This window comes from Amblyraja radiata, chromosome 13 (genome assembly GCF_010909765.2).
Source record: "Amblyraja radiata isolate CabotCenter1 chromosome 13, sAmbRad1.1.pri, whole genome shotgun sequence".
In the NCBI taxonomy this organism is placed as follows: Eukaryota; Metazoa; Chordata; class Chondrichthyes; order Rajiformes; family Rajidae; genus Amblyraja; species Amblyraja radiata.
The window spans coordinates 17,742,214-17,767,611 of record NC_045968.1 but is presented as its reverse complement, the minus strand read 5'-3'; the positions used below and the strand labels follow the sequence as shown (position 1 = coordinate 17,767,611).

Sequence of the window (25,398 nt, the reverse complement as noted above, 5' to 3'; positions counted from 1 at the left end):
CAAAAACAGAGATGTAATGCTGAGGCTTTACAGGGCGCTGGTCAGGCCACATTTGGAGTACTGTGAGCAAATTTGGGCCCCATACAGGGCTTAACTTTTTTTCCCTGTTGCCAGCCGGGCAACCGAGGCAGCTTTTTAGGTTGCCAAATGACAGTTTAGGTGGTCATTTAAGACGGCTTGCATGACACATACGATAATGTGCTCGGACGAAGTGCGTAGTTACCAGTCAGAATTATGGTCAATGAAGCATTCACATATTATTTCTGCTTCAAATAAGTCACAAACTAAACATATTCACCAATCAAGACATGATATATACCACAATGACATGCAGCAAAATTACAATACAGTATCTCATCTCCTTTTACACGTTGCAATGAATACAATTTCTATTATTTCTTTCCACTTCCAAACAAAATTCTGGTTGGATTATTCAGCGTATGATCAACCTCAGTGAGACCAAGTGCAGGCTTGGCGATCGCTTTGCACAGCACCTACACTCAGTTCGCAATAACCAACCTGATCTCCCGGTGGCTCAGCACTTCAACTCCCCCTCCCATTCCGAATCCGACCTTTCTGTCCTGGGCGCCCTCCATGGCCAGAGTGAGGCCCACCGCAAATTGGAGGAACAGCACCTCATATTTTGCTTCGTAGTTTACACCCCAGCGGTATGAAGATTGGCTTTTCCAATTTCAGGTAGTCCTTGCTTTAGTGTGGATGTGGAAAGGATGTTTCCACTGGTGGGAGAGTCTAGGACCAGAGATCGTAGCCTCAGAATGAAAGGGCTCTCTTTTTTGAAAGTAGGTGAGGAGGAACTTCTTTAGTCACCTTTGGAAAATTTTATTGTTGTTTATCAACATGAAGACCAAAGTTGTATCAATGAAAGTCAAAGAAGCCATTATGAGACTGAGAAACGAGAATAAAACTGTTAAAGACATCAGCCAAACCTCAGGCTTACCAAAATCAACTATTTGGAACATCATTACGAAGAAAGAGAGCACTGGTGAGCTTATTGATCGCAAAGGCAGGCCAAGGAAGATCTCCACAGCTGATGACAGAAGAATTCTCTATAATAAAGAAAAATCCCCAAACATCTGTCCGACAGATCAGAAACACTCTTCAGGAGTCAGGTGTGGATTTGTCAATGACCACTGTCTGCAGAAGTCTTCATGAAAAAGAAGTACAGCGGCTACACTGCAAGATGCAAACCACTGGTTAGTCACAAAGATAGGATGGCCAGGTTACAGTTTGCCAAGAAGTACTTAAAAGAGCGACCACAGTTCTGGTAAAGGACAGATGAGACAAAGGTTAACATATCAGAGTGATGGCAAGAGCAAAGTATGGAGGAGAGAAGGAACTTCCCCAGATCCAAAGCATACCACCTCATCTGTGAAACAGGGTGGTGGGGGTGTTATGGCCTGGGCATGTATGGCTGCTGAAGGTACTATCTTACTTATCTTCATTGATGTTACTATCTCCATCGCAGGTAACAGATTACTGACCGACATCTACTACAAACCCACTGACTCCCATGGCTATCTGGACTACACTTCTTCCCACTCTGCTTCCTGAAAAGACTCTATCCCCTACTCCCAATTCCTCCGTCTACGCCGCATCTGCACCCAATATGAGGTGCTGCAAACCAGGGCATCGAGATGTCCTCATTCTTTAGGGAACGTGGGTTCCCCTCTTCAACTATAGATGAGGCTCTCACCAGGGTCTCCTCTATATCCTGTAGGTCCGCTCTCACTCCCCATCCCCCCACTCGTAACAAGGGCAGAGTCCCCCTTGTCCTCACCTTCCACCCCACCAGCCGTCACGTACAACAAATAATCCTCCGACATTTTCGCCACCTCCAACGGGATCCCAACACTAACCACATCTTCCCATCTCCTCTCCTTTCTGATTTTCCGCGGAGACTGCTCCCCCCGTAACTCCCTGGTCAATTCGTCCCTTCCCACCCAAATCACCCCTCCCCGGTACTTTCCCTTGCAACCGCAGGAAATGCCACACTTGTTGCTTTACCTCCCCCGTCGACCCATCCAAGGACCTAAGCAGTTTGGGCAGTTTACACCCCAGCGTATGAACATTGAATTCCAATTTCAGGTAGTCCTTGCTTTCTCCCTCCTTCACCTCCCCTTCCCGGCTCCCCCACAGCCTATTGTCTCCACCTCTTCCTTTCTTCTTCCCGCCCCCCCCCCCAACCCTCAAATCAGTCTGAAGAAGGGTCTCGACACGAAATGTCACCTATTCCTTCGCTCCATAGAAGCTGCCTCACCCGCTGAGTTTCTCCAGCATTTTTGTCAACCTTCGTTGATGATACAACTGCTGATGGTAGTGGCATAATGAATTCTGAAGTGTATAGATACAATAGACAATAGGTGCAGGAGTAGGGCATTCGGCCCTTCGAGCCAGCACCGCCATTCAATGTGATCATGTCTGATCATCCCCAATCAGTACCCCGTTCCTGCCTTCTCCCCATATCCCCTGACTCCGCAATCTTTAAGAGCCTTATCTAGCTCTCTCTTGAAAGTATCCAGAGAACCGGCCTCCACCGCCGTCTGAGGCAGAGAATTCCACAGACTCACAACTCTGTGAGAAAAAGTGTTTCCTCGTCCCCATTTTAAATGGCTTACCCCTTATTCTTAATCTGTGGCCCCTGGTTTTGGACTCCCCCAACATCGGGAACATGTTTCCTGCCTCTCGCATGTCCAAACCCTTAATAATCTTATATGTTTCAATAAGATCCACTCCCATCCTTCTAAACTCCGGGGTATACATGCCCAGCCGCTCCATTCTCTCAGCATATGACATATACCATCCTGCCATCCCGGGAATTATCCTTGTAAACCTATACTGCACTCCCTCAATAGCAAGAATGTCCTTCCTCAAATTAGGGGAATCGCTTTCTTCACTGCCTGCTGTACCTGCATGCTTACTTTCATTGACTGATGAACAATGACCCCCAGATCCCGCTGTACTTCCCCTTTTCCCAACTTGACACCATTTAGTTAATAATCTGTCTTCCTGTTTTTCCTACCAAAGTGGATAACCTCACATTTATCCTCATTAAATTGCATCTGCCATGCATCTGCCCACTCACCCAACCTGTCCAAGTCACCCTGCATTCTCATAGCATCCTCCTCACAGTTCACACTGCCACCCAGCTTTGTGTCATCTGCAAATTTGCTTTCATCTAAATCATTGATGTATTTTGTAAATAGCTGCGGTCCCAGCACCGAGCCTTGTGGTACCCCACTAGTCACTGCCTGCCATTCTGAAAGGGACCCGTTAATCCCTACTCTTTGTTTCCTGTCTGCCAACCAATTTTCTATCCATGTTAGCACTCTACCCCCAATACCATGTGCCCTAATTTTGCCCACTAGTCTCCTATGTGGGACCTTATCAAATGCTTTCTGAAAGTCCAGGTACACTATATCCACTGGCTCTCCCTTGTCCATTTTCCTAGTTACATCCTCAATAAATTCCAGAAGATTAGTCAAGCATGATTTCCCCTTCGTAAATCCATGCTGACTCGGACCGATCCTGTTACTGCTATCCAAATGTGCGGCTATTTCATCTTTTATAATTGACTCCAGCATCTTCCCCACCACCGATGTCAGGCTAACTGGTCTTTAATTCCCTGTTTTCTCTCTCCTGCCTTTCTTAAAGAATGGGATAACATTAGCTACCCTCCAATCCATAGATACTGATTTTATAGAACATTGGAAAATGATCACCAATGCATCCACGATCTCTAGAGCCACTTCCTTAAGTACCCTGGGATGCAGACCATCAGGCCCTGGGGATTTATCAGCCTTCCGTCCCATCAGTCTACCCAACACCATTTCCTGCCTAATGTGGATTTCCTTCAGTTCCCCCGTCACCCCAGACACATCCTATCTGCTCAAGTTCAAACAAATGGCTCAAAACTCATTGGCCAATGGTTCATTTTACAGCAAGACAATGATCCCAAACTACTGCTTAAGGAGTTTTTCAAAGCCACATCAATCACCCGAACTGAACCCAATTGAGCATGCCTTTTATATGCTGAAGAGAAAACTGAAGGGGACTAGCCCCCAAAACAAGCATAATCTAAAGATGGCTGCAATTCAGGCCTGGCCAGAGAAAACACCCAGCAACTGGTGATGTCCATGAATCACAGACTTCAAACAGTCATTGCATGTAAAGGATATTGAACAAAATACTAAACATGACTACTCTCGTTTACATGACGTTGCTGTGTCGCATACATTATGGTGCCCTGAAATGGGGGGAATATGTATAAACACTGTTTTAATTTCTACATGGTGAAATCAAAATGTATAAAAATGGCCTTTTTTAAAATCTGACAATGTGCACTTTAACCACATGTATTACAAATATCAAATTGTGGAGTACAGAGGCAAATAAATAAAAGATGGATCTTTGTCCCAAAAAAACATTATGGAGGCACTGCATGTATTTGGAATCCTCCTTATATCTGGTTTGGGTTTGGGGGGTGCTGTCATACCTGAACCTCCACAGATGCTGGCTGACATGCTGAGGATTTTCAACAACTTGTTTTTATTTCAGATGTCCAGAATTGGTGTGTTTTAATTGGTTTGAGTGTGAATCATGTAGGTTTAGTTGCATATTGGCTAGAAGGATATCGCAACACAGAGTTGACTGTATTCCTAGAGAAAAAAAACTTATCTGGAAAATTAAGCTACTCAGATGTACAACTTATGGGCCTTTTTATTGCAACATGGCTCTGACATGGTTTTCAAATTCTTTGTGTTCTACACTTTTAAATACTTAATGTTCTATAATAGAATGGAACAAACTGCACATGCAATTTTGGACCAGTTGAAGTAAATTACTAAACTATCATATCCTTTGCTCATTATATATTGAAATGTCTTGCAAAGAGATGACTTCACTTTTTCCTGTAAAGTAATTTAGTTTACTGTAGACATGCTTTTTGAGAGCATTTACAAGTTTTAAATTTGAGAGCATTTACAAGTTTTAATTCAAGTTGTCTGATGTTGAATACTTCCTGTTTCCCTATATTTTGTTTTCCAAGGCCATTACATATTATCAGCCATGCTTCATGCATCCTTATGTGCCAGCAGTTTGCTTCAAAAGAAGTGTTACTTTTTTGCTACGGACTTCGATCTAGTTATTGCAGGAGCCTAATGGTCATGACAAAGTTTATTAATTAATCTGCTTATTTTATCATTGTCTCCACCTTGAAAATTGAGAATTGAAAGCTGTTTGCATATTAATATTGAGATAGATATCTTTCATAAATAATTTTCATTAAAATTTAGGTTCCAGAATTTTATCATTCCAAAGCCATATAATTTCATGTTTATGCCATTGTATCAAGCCTGTAGTAATTTAATCAATCTTTTAAAATATTGCAAACATTTGAATGCACTTTATACATTGCACATTGTTTTGGATTCATACTTTTGTGTTTTTTTTTAAGTTCAAGTTCAAGTTACATTTATTATCACATGCACCAATTGGTACAGTGCAATTTGGGTTACCATACAGCCATACGAAAAAAAAGAACACAATACACGATAGAAATTAACATGAACATCCTCACACAGAGGAATCAACGTTTCCCACTGTGAGGGAAGGCAATAAAGTTCAGTCAACTTCCTCTTTGTTCACCCGTGTTCGGGGCCTTTGAGCCCTCTGCAGTCGCTGCCACGGCGGCCCGATGTTCAGGCCATCTCGCCGGGATGATCGGAACTCCGACGTCGGAACGGAGAACACTCTCAGTGGCTTGGAGTTTCCGAATCGGACACTTCCTACTGGAGACCACGGCTCTTGGAGTCCACAGGCCGAGCTGGACGGTGATTCAACGCTGGCGACCCTCGGCAAAAGATCCCAGGACTCCGCGATGTTAAAGTCGGCGGCGCCTGCGGCTAGAAGCTCCGCAACCACAGCTCCACAGTGTTAATCAGCACGTCCAACACTCCGGAGCTCCAGCACGGCGATCCCCAGTAAGGCATTGCCCCGCTCCCTGATGGAATCCAGTGCTGCACCGCTACTGAAGCTCTGGCCGGTCTCCGGCAGGAAAGGCCGGGCCAATCTAGATGGTAGGCCGTGAGGGGGGGGCGAAGATGCGACTCGGAGATAAGACGCATACTTGACCAGGAAGTGACTGAGAAAACGGTTTCCTCTCTTCCCCCCCACTTCCCCCACATAAAAAAGACTAAGAAACCAAAACCATACTTTGGACACACTAAAAATAACAAAAAGGGTGAAATGACAGACAAACTGCTGGCGAGGCTGCCGCGCGCAGCCCCACCCGATGACATATATTACAGAAATTTAAATCAATTTTCTTTACAATAGTAAAATGCTATTAAATTTGTTAAAGATGCTTTCTGAATATCAATCATGCTTTCTTATTTTTTAGTCCTTTTGCAAATCCTACCCCCTAAAGTAGCAATGTTACAAAATTTTGAGATTTTAAAAATCAAGGCTGTAATTTATCCCATCAGATAAAGCATAAAAATAAGTTTAATTTGACACCTAATTCACTTTCATATCTCAAGTATTTAAAAAGTTATGGCCATTTTCATACTGGGAAATGAGCATCTTGTTCCCTATTGATTTTCTATGGACATAACAAAAAAGCTGTGATCGTGAACAGTCAAAAGCCCATAACTTTCTTAAAAATTAAGAGAACTGAATGAAATTTTCAGTTATCATAGATTGAAGCATTCTGAAACAAATATAAAATAATCTTACTTGGATGACCTGAAATTAAAGCATATAATTAGTTAGTTACCTAATTGTAGCTAATTTCAGACTTCAATTACTAGATCTAAACATCTATCCATTTCTTAATAAATGATTAACATTTTTAAATAGCCTAAATGTCCAAATAATATTCACAAATAATTCACAATAAAACATGATTTTTAAATCTCATTTACATTAATTTATAGGCCAAATGGAAGGAATTTAGTGTTTAATTGTTGTAAATAAATGCCCATTTAAATCAGCTTTCCAGTGGGTCCCTGTGGAATGCGCTGGTTTAGAACGTTCACATTGCGGTAGATTCGTGCCCCAAATGCCCAGAAAAATACTGCGCGATATAATGGGCCCAAATTGAGCTACTCGCAATATTAAACTTTGTATAAAGGGATCTTTAGAAGCCCTTTTTAATGTAAAAATATACAACCTAACTTCTGCTATTTGCTTTATGAGACCCTGCGGTTGCTGGCGGTCGCGGGTTTAGAGATTGATTTTTAAACTACTATAACTATTATTCAAGGCCTTTAAACCTAATAATAGCTTTTGCGACGGGGTCTTCCAGCGATTTTTCGTTAATAATTAACTAGGCTGAACATTTTCGATTGGAACAGCTTAGAGAAAATCGCGTTTTAAACCCGCCCCCTCTAAACGGCGCCAAAATCGCGCACACTTGCAGCGACAGATTTTCAACGACGCTTCAGGTAGGCTTTGCAACATACCTACCTAAAGGGCCTGTCCCACTTACGTGTCCTTGCCACGCAAATTACGCGGCGTCGTCATCACGTTGAGGCGCACGGGCATCGTGTGGCCGCGCGGGGCCGGTCCCACTGAGAAGCGTGGAGGGGTATGTAGTTGTGCGCGACATCGGCGGGGCTCCGAAATCTTTGTAGCGAACGAAATCTTCACGCGCCAACGGCCTGTCCGCCTGGGGCTCACGGCCGTTGCGGTCCGAATCCACCCCCACTTCTACTCCCAGAGTGGGGCCAAGAAAATTGAAGATAGACAAAAAATGCTGGAGTAACTCAGCGGGACCGGCAGCATCTCTGGAGAGAAGCAATGGGCGACGTTTCGGGTCAAGACCCTTCTTTCAGACTGAAGAAGAGTCTCGACACGAAACGTCACCCATTCCTTCTCTCCAGAGATGCTGCCGGTCCCGCTGAATTACTCCTGCATTTTGTGTCCATCTTCAAATGACGTCACGCGCTCCAGACGGCTGTGCGGGCGCATGTAATCGCGCGCGACCTTCGCGCCTCAACGCGACCACGAGGTCGCGTAATTAGCGTGCCAAGGACACGTAAGTGGGACAGGGACTTTAGCCACAATAAGAGGTGATGGCGATAATTTGAACAATTAGATTTGTAGATTCAGATGGTTGCCTTTATCATCAGTGTGTATTATTTTTGTGATTTTTATCACTATTGATTCAACATTTGCCTGTCTCCCCTAGAACATTTTATTCAAGGATCGTGGAACATCGTTACACTGGACAAATCCTTTTGTTGATTTGAGATTTTCTTAACTGCAACCATAAGATTCACTGTATTAATGTAAACTAATGTTGCATGTGTATTGTCGAAGAATCTACTTTTCAGTTGTAAGAATATGAAAGAGATGAAAAGAACCAATTGCCTATTGCTCCCAATTTTATCTCAGACATTTGATTCATTTGTTTTCTTTCCCACCATGGTAATTTCAGCTGTTTATCAGCTGTATTGATGTGTGCTCTGTTAGCTGCGCCATTACAATTGTCATGTCCGTTACTTCAGCTGTGACCTCTCTCTGTAATATAAAATTTGAGACTCGCTCCATGAAATTTGGTGCAGAAAAAACATGATGCTGATATGTCAGACTGGAAATGTGATCATGTGCAGGGTGAGATTAGATGTTTAGTAAAGTTGTAGCAGACGATTCAAATAAATGGTGTTTTGCTGTTCTATGTGGGAAGATAGTGGAGAAATTCTTTGCTATGCTATGGAAATAGCGGAGTGTTGTTTATTTTTACACATATCTGAGGTTTTGCTGAATATCCATGTATCAACATATCGACGAAGGTGGCTGTCCACATTTCAGTGCGTCTTCTGAACTAAGGAATCCATTTGGTGCTTGAAATAAGAAAGCACCAACGGAGCATAAATCAGTGAAGCTATACTGATTTCGTAGGCAACTTACCTGAGATTACGAGAAACTATTTGCTTCTGGTTAGCTTGTAATTCTAGCAAGTTTGCGGATGACACAAAGCTGGGTGGCAGTGTGAACTGTGAAGAGGATGTTAGGAGGTTGCAGGGTGACCTGGACAGGTTGAGTGAGTGGGCAGATGCGTGGCAGATGCAGTATAATATAGATAAATGTGAGGTTATCCACTTTGGTGGCAAAAACAAGGGGGCAGATTATTATCTCAATGGGTTTAGGTTAGGTTAGGTAAGGGGGAGGTACAGCAAGACCTGGGTGTCCTTGTACACCAGTCACTGAAAGTTGGCGTGCAGGTTACAGCAGGCAGTGAAGAAAGCTAATGGAATGTTGGCCTTCATAACAAGAGGATTTCAGTATAAGAGTAGAGAGGTTCTTCTGCAGTTGTATAGGGCTGTGGTAAGACCACATCTGGAGTATTGTGTACAGTTTTGGTCTCCTAATTTGGGGAAGGACATCCTTGTGATTGAGGTAGTGCAGCGCAGGTTCACGAGATTGATCCCTAGAATGGCGGGACTGTTATATGAGGAAAGATTGAAAAGACTAGGCTTGTATTCACTGGAGTTTAGAAGGATGAGGGGGCATCTTATAGAAACATATAAAATTATAAAAGGACTGGACAGGCTGGATGCAGGAAAAAATTTCCCAATGTTGGGCGAGTCCATAACCAGAGGCCACAATCTTAGAATAAAGGGGAGGTCATTTAAGACTGAGGTGAAAAAAAACGTTTTCACCCAGAGAGTTGTGAATTTATGGAATTCCCTGCCACAGAGGGCAGTGGAGACCAAGTCACTGGATGGATATAAGAGAGAGTTAGATAGAGCTCTAGGGGCTAGTGGAGTCAAGGGATATGGGGAGAAGGCAGGCACGGGTTATTGATAGGGGACGATCAGCCATGATCACAATGAATGGCGATGCTGACTCGAAGGGCAGAATGGCCTCATCCTGCACCTATTTTCTATGTTTCAATGTTTCTAATTCCTCAGTTCTGGGAAAACTATTCAACATATGGTCCATTATTAGTCACGTGTGTGTGACCAAAAATATGAAAAATTGTGGAATACATCTATATCTATATAATATTAAAACTCTGTGGCTGCTGGCTGGCTGTGTTTCTGCCTGACTTGTGATTGCCAGCCTGTGGGTGCCAGCCTTTGATTCGTTGCTACGCCAACACCAGACCCACAAACGCCCAGATTCTTTCCATTTCGGTAGAGATTTCACTTTTCATTCCAAGTATCCACTCCTTATTAAATTTTGTCGTGTTTATGTACACATTTTTAATAAAATCCTTCTCCCCCCTCCCCACTCGCTCATTTTGTCGCCTCCTGCTGGCCAGCGACCATAACGGCTGCTGGCGCCTGCTTCTCGCCTCAAAGACGCCATTTAAAAACAGCCGCACTGCTGAGTCCTGAACGGCTTGAGTTGGAGGACCACGTCTCCCGTGGGGGCTACGGGTAGGGAACGGCTGCGTTGGGGGAGCAGACCCAACGGGTCTGCACTTGGTCTAGTCTCTCCTAATTCTGAAAACATTACAGGCATATTGTTTTGTACTGTATATATGACATACGTTTTCAAAGTTTATGCAGTGAAATGTTTACGTTATGCTGACAATGTTTGTTTAGGGTCAGAGGTCAAATAAACTGGTCACCTGTGTGGCCTCACACAGAGCATTTTTTTCATCTCAGTTTTATCTTACAACTGTGAATTTGAAAAAGCTAGAATGTTCATATCTTTAGCAGGCATGCATTATAGTTCTGTAGGTAGGAAAATAGCAATGAATAAGATTAATCTCTTACAAGAATTTTTTAATGTATTACCATATGTGATGCCATCTGGTCACGTGTGTGGCCGTTTGGTTCACTTTCCAAAGAATGGCCCATATCTATTTGCTTAACCATATAACCATATAACAATTACAGCACGGAAACAGGCCATCTCGGCCCTACAAGTCCGTGCCGAACAATTTTTTTCCCTTAGTCCCACCTGCCTGCACTCATACCATAACCCTCCATTCCCTTCTCATCCATATGCCTATCCAATTTATTCTTAAATGATACCAACGAACCTGCCGCCACCACTTCCACTGGAAGCTCATTCCACACCGCTACCACTCTCTGAGTAAAGAAGTTCCCCCTCATGTTACCCCTAAACTTCTGTCCCTTAATTCTGAAGTCATGTCCTCTTGTTTGAATCTTCCCTATTCTCAAAGGGAAAAGCTTGATCACATCAACTCTGTCTATCCCTCTCATCATTATAAAGACCTCTATCAAGTCCCCCCTTAACCTTCTGCGCTCCAGAGAATAAAGACCTAACTTATTCAACCTATCTCTGTAACTTAGTTGTTGAAATCCAGGCAACATTCTAGTAAATCTCCTCTGTACTCTCTCTATTTGTGTGGTCATAAGTCATAGTGCGTGTTTTTGTTTGGTTGTCTGGAAAATCAACATCCATTTCTTCTTTCTTTGGGATTGATGTCTAATATACAGTTTGAGAAGGCCCTAAAGCTGATAGACAATAGACAACAGACAATAGACAGTAGGTGCAGGAGTAGGCCATTTGGCCCTTCGAGCCAGCACCGCCATTCAATGTGATCATGGCTGATCATCCCCAATCAGTACCCCGTTCCTGCCTTCTCCCCATATCCCCTGACTGCTATTTTTAAGAGCCCTATCTAGCTCTCTCTTGAAAGCATCCAGAGAACCCGCCTCCACCGCCATCTGAGGCAGAGAATTCCACAGACTCACCACTCTCTGTGAGAAAAAGTGTTTCCTCGTCTCCGTTCTAAATGGCTTACTCCTTATTCTTAAACTGTGGCCCCTGGTTCTGGACTCCCCCAACATCGGGAACGTGTTTCCTGCCTCTAGCGTGTCCAAACCCTTAACAATCTTATATGTTTAAATGAGATGCCCTCTCATCCTTCTAAACTCCAGAGTGTACAAACCCAGCTGCTCCATTCTCTCAGCATATGACAATCCCGCCATCCCAGGAATTAACCTTGTAAACCTACGCGGCACTCCCTCAATAGCAAGAATGTCCATCCTCAAATTAGGGGACCAAAACTGCACACAATACTCCAGGTGTGGTCTCACTAGGGCTCTGTACAACTGCAGAAGGACCTCTTTGCTCCTATATTAGATTCCTCTTGTTATAAAGGCCATCATGCCATTCGCTTTTTTTACTGCCTGCTGTGCCCGCATGCTTACATTCATAGACTGATGTACAAGGACCCCCAGATCCCGTTGTACTTCCCCTTTTTCCAACTTGACGCCATTTAGGATGTTGATAGTTTCATCCATATGACAGATACAATTTAAAAAAACTGGGAGCAATTAACTTCTTGTTGTCCTTAAAGTGTGCATTTACACCCGGTTAGGTTGTAATATAGAGTCTTAAAATGTTCACTTGGGTTTCATTTACTGCTGGGCATATTTTGGAGCAGGGTATGCATTTTACTGCCATATCTTCACATTTACAAATTGTGAAATCCATATAGTTGAATTTTTGAAAGTTCAATTAGTCCATGGTTATAGTTTCATGGACTTCTATCTACGTCTCCAATACTCTAATACAAGACTTCACTTTCATGTGGATGTTTTATCTAATCCCTCTTTAGCACATAACAGATGAGATTTTCTGTTCAGAATTATACTGTCCTATAATGTAATGCTGTATTTTTTCTGATTGTTTTTGTAGCCACTGGTTCTCGTGGATTACAACCTGCTGATAGCGTCATCCAAATGCAAACTTCAAGAAAGGACAAGCTTTGCAGCATGGCTGCAAATGATGCAAGAAATCATCCAGATAGGTTTCTTCAAAAGACTGGCAAGGTAAATCACGCAAACGGCCTGAAGTTACATCAATCTCATTTGAATATCAGAATTCTTGAAACGTGATATTCTCTGTTGGAAATGCATTTTTTTCTTCCATATACATGCTTTTTCTGTGTTTATTTTGTCTTGTGCTATGTTTTTAGTTATTTATGTATTTTTAACAAACTTTGATTTACTTCTATTTTAATCTTTGTTTTAAATTCTGAATCCCAGAGAAATTTATTGCCGGTATAGTCGAGGGTTTCTTCACTTGTCTCCAGAGCTGTGAGGGGTGATTTGGGGCTGTGTCTTCACTGTCATTGCAGGCTCTGCCATGTTTTGTCATCTTTAGGACCACAGAATGACGATATATTAGAAGTGTTTAAACATTAGAAAGTTATGGGCAGGGTGAATGAGACAAATTACAGGATGAGCAACTTGCTCAGTGTTGGAACGGCATTACAATTATGTCAAATCTCAATTGAAGCAAAAATATGGAACAGTCTGTTCAATTTATATTAATGAGAATTCCTCATGGTACTGTCAGGTGGTACTAGGGGCTATTATGAAAAATATGTCTTCCAACACACATCACTAAATCACATTATCCAGTCGCTGATCCATAATTTACGACAGTGATTGAGGGAAGATAGGGTTTTTGATTTTCTAATCTTCTAGTTCAGTTTTTCTCAAACATAGAACATAGAAAAGTACAGCACTGGGGCAGGTCCTTCAGCCCACATTGCCTTGTGCTGAACATGATGCCAAGCAAGACACAAAATGCTGGAGGAACTCAGCGGAAAGGGGAGCATTTCTGAAGAGAAGGAATGGATGACGTTTCGGGTCGAGACCCTTCTTTATACCCATTCCTTCTCTCCAGAGATGCTGCCTGCCCTGCTGAGTTACTCCAGCATTTTGTGTTTACCTTCGATTCAAACCAGCATCTGCAGTTCTTTCCTGCACATGCTGCTGAGCAAAACTTGTTTCAACTGCCGGCTCGTGATCCATATCCTTCCATTCCCTGCATAATCAATGTGTCTATCTAAAAGCCTCTTAAATACTACAATGATATCTGACTCCATCCACCTGCAACCCTGATAGTGTGTTCCAGGCACCTGTCACTCTGTTCAAAAAAAAACTTGGCGTGCATAACTATCTATATATTACACAAACTCTTATCTTGTTTGTTTATATGCGTGGGTGCGTGGATGTGATATCCCGAAAACCCGCCAAAACTTACACAATTACGCTACAGTTTTTGGCTCACCTGACACACCATTGTCCTGGGATGAAAATGAAACGGTTCGGATTGATGTTATTTTTTTCAAGTTATTGACATTTTAAAATTTACAAATAACACTTTTCAAACCACTTTTCCACTTGCCCTGCCCGTCAGCCACGTTACAATGACGTCACAATGGGATCCCGAATCATTTACATTAAAAAAATCACTATTTAAAAAAAAATCAGTTTTAATCAAATTCTTCAGTTTTCATTAACAGCTAACATTGTGTTTAGTTTATTTTAAAGAAAAATCACGATTTTTATTGTGGGGGGTGGGGCGGGGATAGGGGGATGTTTCATTTAAAAATAACTGAAAGTCTCCCTTGTGAGCGCAGTCCCCGCTTCCGGGATTTGAAATGACCGCGGTGCTGAGGCTGGGTCTGGGGGTGGTGGTGCTGCTGCTGCGGGCACGCGGGGAGGGAGAGGAGCACGACCCGGGGTATGGACTAGGCCTTGGCCTCTCCCTCCCCTGGTTCTAGGCCACTCGGCCTGTCCCCCCTGCCAGCCCCCGCCTCAAGTACAACTTCATCGCCGACGTGGTGGAGAAAACGGCGCCGGCGGTGGTTTACATCGAGATCCTGGGGAGGTGAGGAGAGGGTAGGGAGGGAGAGGAGGGGTGGAGTGGGGGAGGTAGGGAGTGGCGGATAGTGGGAGAGGAGGGTGGGGGAGGTGAGGAGGGAGAGTGGGGAGGTGGGATAGGGGGAAGAGGAGAGGGGAAAGAAGAGGAAGGGTGAAAAGGAGGGGAGGGAGTGCTGGGGGATAAGGGAATGAAGGAGGATAGGGGTAGGAAGAGGGGTGGTGAGGTAATGGAGGAGGGGAGAGGGAAGAGAGGTGGGGAGGGAGGGGGTGAGGGGAGAAAGCAGAGGTAGGTTGGTGGAGGGTGGGGAGAAGGAGGATAATGGAGGGGGGGAATAGGGGACTGAAGAGGGAGAGTGAGATGCGTTCACATTGATCTTATATTTTACAAATAATTGCATTTTAAACATTAAAAACGTCGCAGTCGCGCTCTCACTTGCCGGCCGCCCCTGCACAGTTGGCTGAGGGTTGCTGTGACCCACGTCACAACGGGGATCTCTGGCATCACAACAGGAACCTGTCAGCCGCACCTGCGCAGTTAGGGGCTATGGGTGAGTGGTGGAATATTGCATTGGGGGAACGGGCCCAACGGGCCCGCACTTGGTCTAGTCCCCTTTAAATTTTGCTTCTTTCACCTTAAAGTTGTGCCATCTAGTCTTTGACATTTCCACCCAGGAGAAAAGGCCAGCAAAGCTTGTTCAAAGACCAACCCGTAATTGCTTAGAGCCTATATGTGCTGAAATCTAGGACAATACAGCTCACCCCCTCCATGACACACTAGTCACTGAGGAGTACCTTCAGCAACAGACTGGTTCCACCAAGATGTAGTACAGAACGCTACAGGAGATCCTTCTTCCCTGTGGCTATCAAACTGTACAATTCCTCCCCCTTCTGTCGTAGGGTAGACTGACTCCCCTCTCCCCCCAAATCTTTTTGTTCATGAAGTCTTCTGTGGACAGTGGTCATTGACAAATCTACACCTGATTCCTGAAGAGTGTATCTGATCTGTCAGACAGGTGTTTGGGGATTATTCTTTATTATAGAGAGAATTCTTCTGTTATCGGCTGTGGAGGTCTTCCTTGGCCTGCCAGTCCCTTTACGATTAGTAAGCTCACCAGTGCTCTCTTCTTAATGATGTTCCAAACAGTTGATTTTGGTAAGCCTAAGGTTTGTTTAATGTCTCTAACCAGTTTTATTCTTGTTTCTCAGTCTCATAATGGCTTCTTTGACTTTCATTGGCACACCTTTGGTCCTCATGTTGATAAACAGCAATAAAAGTTTCCAAATGTGATGGAAAGACTGGAGGAAAGACAAGGTGCTGAGAGCTCTCATATACCTGCATTAAGGGGGCAATTAAACACACCTGAGCAATTACAAACACCTGTGAAGCCATGTGTCCCAAACATTATGGTACCCTGAAATGTGAGGACTATGTATAAACACTGCTGTAATTTCTACGTGGTGAAACCAAAAATGTATTTAAAATGGCCTTTGTTAAAATCTGACAATGTACACTTTAGCCACCAGTGATTTTTTTCTATTACAAATCTCAAATTATGGAGTACAGAGGCAAATAAATAAATGATGGGTTTTTATCCCAAACATTATGGATGGCACTGTATATGCAATTGATTTATGTTCACAAGTGATCCTTTGAATGTTTAGCAGGTTTAATGAGAATTAATGAGAATTGTTCAATGTTGTTAATATTGGTATTTTCATAAATGCAGGTGATTTACATTGTGGAGAAGAAACATTCGAGAGCTGTGACAGGATTCATCAAGCCACTAACTGATAAAAATAGTGACCTCTACAAGGAGTTCACTATCTTTTCACCAGTTGATCACAGAGTACCTAGAATCTTGGTACCAATAGAATATTGTCCAGAAGATTTCATGGCTAGGCCTGGAGATTATGGAAGCACCCTGTTTATTTGCCGCATCGTAGACTGGAGAGATGATTGCAATTTTGCAGATGGGTAGGAACACTTTGTTTATAAATGTGTACCAATTTTTAATAATTAACTAATTAACATTGTTTTCTGTGACAGTGCCTAAAACATGCCGTTTAAATATTGGAATTCAAATATATTTTAGTTATTTAATGTTAAATACATCAGCATCATATTAGATTTTTAATTCTTAATGAAAATGACAATTTGAGGATCTGATAAACAGATGAAATATGTGCTACACATTTGTGCTTGTATTACATTACTTCAATTGAGGTACTTGTGTGCGGTTGGAGCAGCATACATCCAGGCAAGTGAAAGGAAGATGGACGTCATTATCTCATGCCTGCGATGCCACAGGAGGAGTTCCTCCCTGTGCATACATCTACTTCAACAATGTGGTTCTCACCATCATAGGGAAGTCCTTGGTTAATGAAGCCATCTGTCCCCACACAGAGCAAAACCGTGACAATAAGTGAGGCATGACATGACTCTCACCTTGCCTGGGTGTGTGTGGCTGCACTACTCATGTAGCTCAATACCATTCAAGTGGAAACACCCCGCTCTAACCTTCTGCTATCAAAGCCAAGGACAGCAGATGCCGCCTCCAAATTTCCTTTCAAATCATGGGCCATATTAATCTATAAATAGAGTGTAGTTCCTTCACCCTCACTGGACTAAAAGACAAATTGCCCACCTACACTGAAAGTCTATTGAAGGCAGCAGCTCACAACCACCTTCCAAAGGCAATTAGGAGTCGGCAATAGAGAGACCCTCCTATCTCCTCTGGTAACTCCAGATGTAGGGTAGTTAAACTGAACGCAATCAGCATATTTTGTATTAGCAATTAATATTATTGAATCCAATGTATTATCTATGACCTAATTAAATTGACTATTTAGTCATTAATTAGAATTTTAAATCAGTTTGGCAGCTCTTCATGCCAAATCTGTCTGTTTAGTTTATTGTCACGTGTACCGAAGTACAGTGAAAAGCTTTAGTTGCGTGCTTTCCAGTCAGCAGAAAGACAATACATGATTATAATCGAGCCATTTACAACGTATAGATACACGATAAGGGAATAATGTTTAGTGCAAGTTAAAGCAAGAATAGTCCGATCAAGGATAGTCCGAGGGACATCAAAGAGGTAGATAGTAGTTCAGCACTGCTCTGGTTGTGGTCGAATAATTCAATTGCCCGATAACAGCTGGAAATAAACTGAATCTGGAGGTGTGTGTTTTCACATTTCTATATCTTTTGCCTGATGGCAAATCTGTTATGGGAAGAGACTTTAAAAATGACTTGGAAATACATCAAATGTGCATGTCAAAAGCTGTGCACAAATTTAGTTGCATGGGGTTTGTGTGTAAACAGGTATTTGTCCAGAAGTCTGGGACAAGCTGGTGAAATTGAACCTGAAACTGAAGGCATTCTCATCGAATATGATGTGGATTTCTCTGATTTCTCTGCTGACGTTCTGGACTGTTTACCAAAATCCTTCCCATGGACCATCCCAAATGAAGAGTTCAGACATCGTAAAGATTTACGGTAAGTCTCTGTCCAAAGTAAATTTTAACCTTGTGTGTAGTTAAAGTGTTTTGATGTATGCATTTTGTTTGCGTTTGAAGCTAGATGTTTCCTTTTGGAAGTAGCTTATTTGGGTGAGGGACGGTATATAATGATGTAGTTCGTGGAATCTTGTGGGAAATGAATGCATCTCACTGTCGGCAATAATCTAACGATGAACCCAAAATAAGAATTTCTAATACATGATATATGTTTTAGTTCTTAATTTTACTGTTTATTATATTGATTAATAGTAATTTTACAGTATTGCAACTCACGTTCCTATGGAACAGTTCTTGCACAGTGAATTTGTTGATGTTGCATAGTTATTAAAGGTAATGATTTTGCTTCGTTCTTGGTCAATTGGATTCTTTTGCTGAAAGCTTGCTGGCTAAATAAAAATGACACTGGTTTACTGAGATGTTTTGTTAAACCTTAAACACATTTCTATGTTTGTCAAATTATTACTCTGCTGCATTTTCAAAATATCTTGTTCATTAGAATACTTACCGTATTTCCCGGCGTCCAAGATGCTATTTTTTAAAGGGGGGTGGGGGGGGGGAAGTTCCTTTCCACAGCTTGTGGGGAATCTGGCCCGGGTCAGCACGGCCTGGGCTGCACAAAGTAGTAAACTTGGCTGGGCCGCCAGGGGTAAAGTTGAGGGGAGGGCAGGAGCGTTGAGAAGGAGGGGAGTCGGAGATCAAGCCAGCAACTCACTCACTCACTCATCGCTGCCGCGGCGCTCCGGGCGAGGAGCCACCGCATTGTGGCCGGGGAGGAAAGTAGCTCAGGTGGCTGCGAGCGCCCGCCGGGACCGGACAGCGGAACCGGCTGCCACCTCAGCGCCTTCTGCCGGCCTACCCGCCAGCCAGCCAGTCCTTCGGCACAGGTGGAGGTGGTGAGGTGCGTCTTCGACGCAGATGTGTCTTCATTGCCGGGAAATGCGGTAATTCTGAACATTTGGATTTTGAAGAATGGTGGTGAGAGATATTGAATCAATCTTAGCTGGAATAATTAGTTAAGAAAATGGAAGAACGCATATACTCCTGCAATTGGAAAAAAAATAGCAAACAGTTGGAACTTTATTTGTAGATGTACACATGAGAATGCTGGACTTGGTGACATTTGCAAGAGGAACTGTGGCACTCCCCTGGACGATCCGATCCAGTGCCACACATGCAGTTCCCACGGGCAGCCCGATCTTGCAGCGGTAGAGCTGTTGCCTTACAGTGCCAGAGACCCGGGTTTGATCCTGACTACGGTTGCTGTCTGCATGTAGTATGTACGTTCTCCCCGTGACCTGAGTGGGTTTTCTCTGGGTGCTCTGGTTTCCTCCCACACTCCAATTTCCAATTCCCACTATTCTCCCACAGATTTGTAGGCTAATTTTCTTATTAAAATGGTAAATTGTCCCTAGAGTGTAGGATAGTATTAATGTGCGGGGATTGCTGGTCGCGCAGACTTGGTAGGCCAAATGGCCTGTTTCCGTGCTGTATGTCTAAACTAAACTAAACTTGTTGATTCCATCTCTGTTTCTTCAAGGTTAAGTACAGTTGAACTGAAATTGCTTCAAACTAAATATTGGCAATGTCTTCACTCCCAAAAGCAGACTTCACTTCCAGATGTTTTCAAACACTGGTGTCAGTCATTTTTAAATAAGGATGCACCACTTCATGACCCAAAGTTTCTCATTTCCACTTCCAAAATGACACCCAAATTGGCTATTCTCTCAGCTCCTCTGCTCATTAACACTTCCCATTAGACTGAGGGCTCACAGGACACTGCCGGATGCCCACCCTCGATCTATGCTCTGACAACCAGAGGTCTTCCAAAGCTCTGCTGCATTGGAGCCGCACCCATTCCTGTTCACCCATCTTCCCTTTGCTTGATTATTTCCCACATACACAGTGCTAGAATTTTAAAATAATCATTTACATTGCAAACCTACTCATGACTTTGCCCCCTACCCCAACTAACCTCCAGGCGTCCAACATTGCACTCTATCCGTGCACTCCAATTCCAGGCTTGAGCATTCCTTATAATTTTGCCAATGGCAACCATGTTACAGCTGCCAAGGCCTTATACATTGTCTCTGTAATTCTCTCTGTGTCTCTTCCTCTCTTTCTGCCTTTGACATGCTTTTCTAAACTTGCCTCTGACAGAATCTCTGGTCATAGGTGTTAATAATAATGGAAGCGGCTTGGAATCAGATTCTGTGTGATAATGGATGAGGAGTGGATTCTGGGGCTCTTTTTTTCTTTCAAATCAGTAACTTGTCATTACTATCCAACAAAATCCGATATAACTTTCATCGGAAAGTTAACAGTTTCTGCAAGACAATGTAAAGTTTGACATTTTCTTCACAGGAAGGAATGCATCTTCACCATTGATCCAGTAACTGCAAGAGATTTGGATGATGCACTGTCTTGCCGCGAGCTCCCTGATGGTATGCTCCTTTTGTTACTTGTATCTTTTTGAAATTATGTTATAAAAAATTGCTGCTTTATATTTTTTTAAATTAAACATTATATAAAGTTATAAAACAGGAAGAGGACGCATTTTTAAACTGCCACTTGTGTCGGCCGTTATAACACTAACCTCAGCAACTATGATCTTCCCTGGACTCTGCCTTTTGTTGCATTGCAGACTTTGGCTCTCCACAATTTTACATAAACTATCTTTTAGCAGTCATTGTTATCTCAGAAGTCTCTGAATGTGTAAATGCAGCCAAAACGGGGAAAAATCAGATGTGATTAATCAGAAATATGAAATTTAAGATGCAAGAAAGGATTGCAGGTCAGTCGCCATCTGCAAGCCCAGACACATTATGGGTGTGTCCTATCAAAGTCACCATGAGTCTGATATTGTTCCAGATCATGACTGATTTTTCTCTTTCCTGAGTTTCATGCTGTAAATAAATGTAATTTGGTAATTTAGCTCAAGGCTGACTATATATGATGGAAAATATTACATTTGTCACAGGCAAATTAAAAAAACCCTTTTATTTCCATGCTGTCAAACGATGAGTGGTCCAGCCACGATGATTATTGCTATTACAACAAGTTAGTTGATTTCCTGCAAGATTGCCAACAGTGAGTCAGAGGATAAAATTTGTCACTAACATGAAGCTGATATCCTCTTGGAGTTATTGATGTTGTTGACAACTTGTTCTCTGTCCTGCCTAGTAATATTGCACTGAAAATCATGGACAACGAATGGCCTAAGTGATTCATAATCATGAATGCACTGATCTAGTGTTATTTAGCAAGATCTTAACATTACATTTTTATTACAGACCAACAGAGGTGACCTTTCCAGTCAAATGATCTTTTTATCAGAGAAATCATATATATTGGTTTTGCAAGTTTAAAACAAGTCATATACCTATAGGATCCTAGCCCTCAAAGTTTAATGAGGCCTCTTGGCCAGCAGTCACAGAGGAAACATCAGACTGCTTCCTACTATTAGTCTAGAATCTTTAGGACAAGTTAATGAGATGTACAGAACAGTGAAAGAAACCATGAAAGATTTAACCCAAAATACTTAAGAAACTACATAATGTGTTAACGTTATGCTTGAGTTTTGGAGAAAAGGATATGTTAGATCCATTTCTCAAAGAAGACAAGACTAAAATAAGCTGAAGTGTTACAGACTAGTAGCCACAAAGTGCTGGTGTAACTCGGCTAGTCAGGCAGAGTCTCTGGAGAAAAATGGATTTGTGACGTTTTGGATCGGGACCCCTCTTTAGAATGAAAGTAGAGGAAAGGGTACAGGAGGTAACAAAAGGCCAGAACAAAGCAGGGCCGGCAACAGATGACCAAGGAGGGGTGGAGCCCACATTGGCCCGTTGTTGGCTGGGGAAGAGGTGATAACGAAGGGATACAAGGATGTGAAGATTGGAAGCAGTAGGATGACTAGAGTGGGAGGGAGGGAGGGAGGGAGAGAGCGAATGCAGGGGTCATTTGAAATTAGAGAAATCAATGTTCATACCGCAGGGTTGTGAGCTGCACAAGCGAAATATGAGGTGCTGTTCCTTCAATTTGCATCTGGCCTCATTCTGACAGTGGAGGAGACCCAGGACAGAGAGGTCAATGTGGAAATGGGAAGGGCAGTTAAAAAAGTTTGGGAACTGGGAAATCGCATCGGCCAAGACGGACCGGGCGTAAGTGTTGAGCCAAAACGATCGACCAGTCTGTGTTTGGTCTTGACTATATATAGGAGTCTATGTATGTGTCAATCGTCTAGTCTGTAACAATTCACCAACGTCTGGTATAACCTTCATCAGTCAGGTTATTGAGTATAGAAATTGAGAGGTCATGTTTCAGTTGTATAAGACATTGGTGAGGCCACATTTAGAATATTGTGTTCAGTTTTGGGCACCATGTTATAGGAAAGATGTTATAGATACATAGCTAATAGGTTCAGGAGTAGGCTATTTGTCCCTTCGAGCCAGCATCGCCATTCAATGTGATCATGGCTGATCATCCACAATCAGTACCCGGTATCTGCCTTCTCCCCATATCCCTTGACTCCGCTATCTTTAAGAGCTCTATCTAACTCTCTCTTGAAAGCATCCAGAGAATCGGCCTCCACTGCCTTCTGAGGCAGAGAATTCCACAGATTCGCAACTCTCTGGGTGAAAAAGTTTTTCCTCGTCTCCGTTTTAATTGGTCTACCCCTTATTCTTAAACTGTGGCCCCTGGTTCTGGACTCCCCAAACATCAGGAACATTTCCTGCCACTAGCCTGTCCAATTCCTTAATAATCTTATGTGTTTCAATAAGTTTCAATAAGAGGGGATGTTCCAATCCCCTCTTATCTTTCTAAATTCCAGTGTATACAAGCCCATTCGCTCCATTCTTTCAACATATGACAGTCCAGCCATCCCGGGAATTAACCTCATGAACCTGCGCTGCACTCCCTCAATAGCAAGAATGTCCTTCCTCAAATTAGGGGATCAAAACTGCACACAATACTCCAGGTATGGTCTCACTAGGGCCCTGTACAACTGCAGAAGGACCTCTTTGCTCCTATACTCAGCTCCTCTTGTTAGGAACGCCAACATGCCATTAGCTTTCTTCACTGCCTGCTGTACCTGCATGCTTACTTTCAGTGACTGATGTACAAGGACCCCCCAGATCTCGTTGTAATTCCCCTTTTCCTAACGACACCATTCAGATAATAACCCGCCTTCCTGTTCTTGCCACTAAAGTGGATAACCTCACATTTATCCACATTAAACTGCATCTGCCATGCATCTGCCCACTCCCCCAAACTGCCCAAGTCACCCTGCATCCTCATGGCATCTTCCTCACAGTTCACACTGCAACCCAGCTTTGTGTCATCTGCAAATTTGCTAATGTTAATTTAATCCCTTCATCTAAATCATTAATGTATATTGTAAATAGCTGTGGTCCCAGCATCGAGCCTTGTGGTACCCCACTAGTCGCTGCCTGCCATTCTGAAAGGGACCCGTTAATCCCTATTCCTTGTTTCCTGGCTGCCATCCAATTTTCTATCCATGTCAGTACCCTACCCCCAATACCATGTGTTCTAATTTTGCCCACTAATCTCCTCTGTGGAACCTTATCAAAGGCTTTCTGAAAGTCCAGGTACACTACATCCACTAGCTCTCCCTTGTCCATTTTCCTAGTTACATCCTCCAAAAATTCCAGAAAATTAGTCGAGCATGATTTCCCCTTCATAAATCCATGCTGACTCGGACCGATCCTGTTACTGCTATCCAAATGTGCCACTATTTCATCTTTTATAATTGACTCCAGCATCTTCCGCACCACCAATGTCAGGCTAACTGGTCTATAATTCCCTGTTTTCTCTCTCCCTCCTTTCTTAAAAAGTGGGATAACATTAGCTACCCTCCAATCACAGGAACTGATTCTGAATCTATAGAACATTGGAAAATGATTGCCAATGCGTCCACGATTTCTAGAGCCACTTCCTTAAGTACCCTGGGATGCAGTGGATGAGCCTATTCCATACTCTATGACTCGATGATTACAAACATAATTTGTAGATTTAATTATTCTATTATTTATCAGTAATGAGCAGTAGCAGTTAATATTTGTCATCTTTTATTGAAAGGAAACATGGAAGTGGGAGTGCACATTGCAGATGTGAGCTACTTTGTCCGTGAAGGGACTGCTGTTGATGATATCGCCAGCAAGAGGGCAACCAGTGTCTACCTGGTTCAGAAGGTAATGTACATGAAGGTTAACCGCTGCTCTATAGAACCTGCAAGTGGTTTAAGATTCAAACTACACAATAGTTTTCTGATGACAGGGATCAGATCTACATTTAGAATGGATGACCTCGTGGATATCTGCCACCCAGGTTCACCTCATCCCCATCATCAGCTTTGCCTCCGTCATCCTCTCTAGCTTCAAATTCCATATTCAAACCACTCTGGTTAAATAAGTTCCTTTTGAATTCCCTTTGGTATTTATTGGTGACCATCTTATGCTTCTAGGCCTTGTTTTCAGTCCCACCTGTAAATAGAAACATCTTCCCAACCTCTACTTCAGTAGAGTTTAGTTTATTGTTACGTGTACTTAGGTATAGTGAAAGGCTTGAACTCTAATGCATCAACATTTTTGAGTGGTTAAACTCCAACTCCAGCCAAGTAACCTCAATCACGCTGTTGGAATTTAAAGATTTGCGGGAAGCGGCTGACATGAGTGAGGCCAGGGAGCGGCAGGAGAGAGGTTTTTAGACGGAGAGCTGCCAGAGGTGAGTGGGGACCGGCAGAAGGCGCTGAGGTGGCGGCCGGTTCCGCTGTCCGGCCCGGCGGCCGCTCGCAGCCACCCGAGCTGCTTCTCCCTCCCCGGCCACAATGCGGTAGCTCCGTGCACGGAGCGTCGCAAGTGGCATGATCCCGACCCCCTCCTTCACAACATTCGTGCCCTCCCCGCAACTTTACCCCGGGCCAGACTCCCCAAATACTGTGAAAGGAGCTCTCTCCCCACCCCCACACCCCGGGAAATACGGTATTTAAAAACATAAAGCACCAAGAAATGTACTTACCACATTATCGGTACATGAACTCCATGCTTCTATCTGTTTCCTAAGATACACTTAAAATAATGACAATCCATATTTGAAAACCCCGTCAAGAAACTAGCACTGTGCATGCGCAGTAGGATGCTGTACCTGCACAGTGCTGCAAAGGCAGAATTTCAGCTGCCTTCAGCCCCGCTTGAAATTGACAGCTTGAAGAAGCGCTGACGGCACGTGGGCTGCACAG

General features: G+C 43.2%; 1 protein-coding gene across 3 annotated transcripts in view; it reads left to right on the top strand.

Annotated features, from left to right (window-relative positions):
- Nucleotides 1–25,398, top strand: part of dis3l2 (DIS3 like 3'-5' exoribonuclease 2) — a 188,196-nt gene that overhangs the window by 63,431 nt on the left and 99,367 nt on the right. For all 3 annotated transcript variants that reach the window (XM_033031333.1, XM_033031335.1, XM_033031334.1), the window contains exons 7-11: nt 12,646–12,779; nt 16,352–16,599; nt 17,947–18,120; nt 20,505–20,584; nt 24,240–24,352. In XM_033031333.1, coding sequence (XP_032887224.1) covers nt 12,646–12,779; nt 16,352–16,599; nt 17,947–18,120; nt 20,505–20,584; nt 24,240–24,352 — 749 coding nt within the window. The remainder of the gene's footprint in view (nt 1–12,645; nt 12,780–16,351; nt 16,600–17,946; nt 18,121–20,504; nt 20,585–24,239; nt 24,353–25,398) is intronic.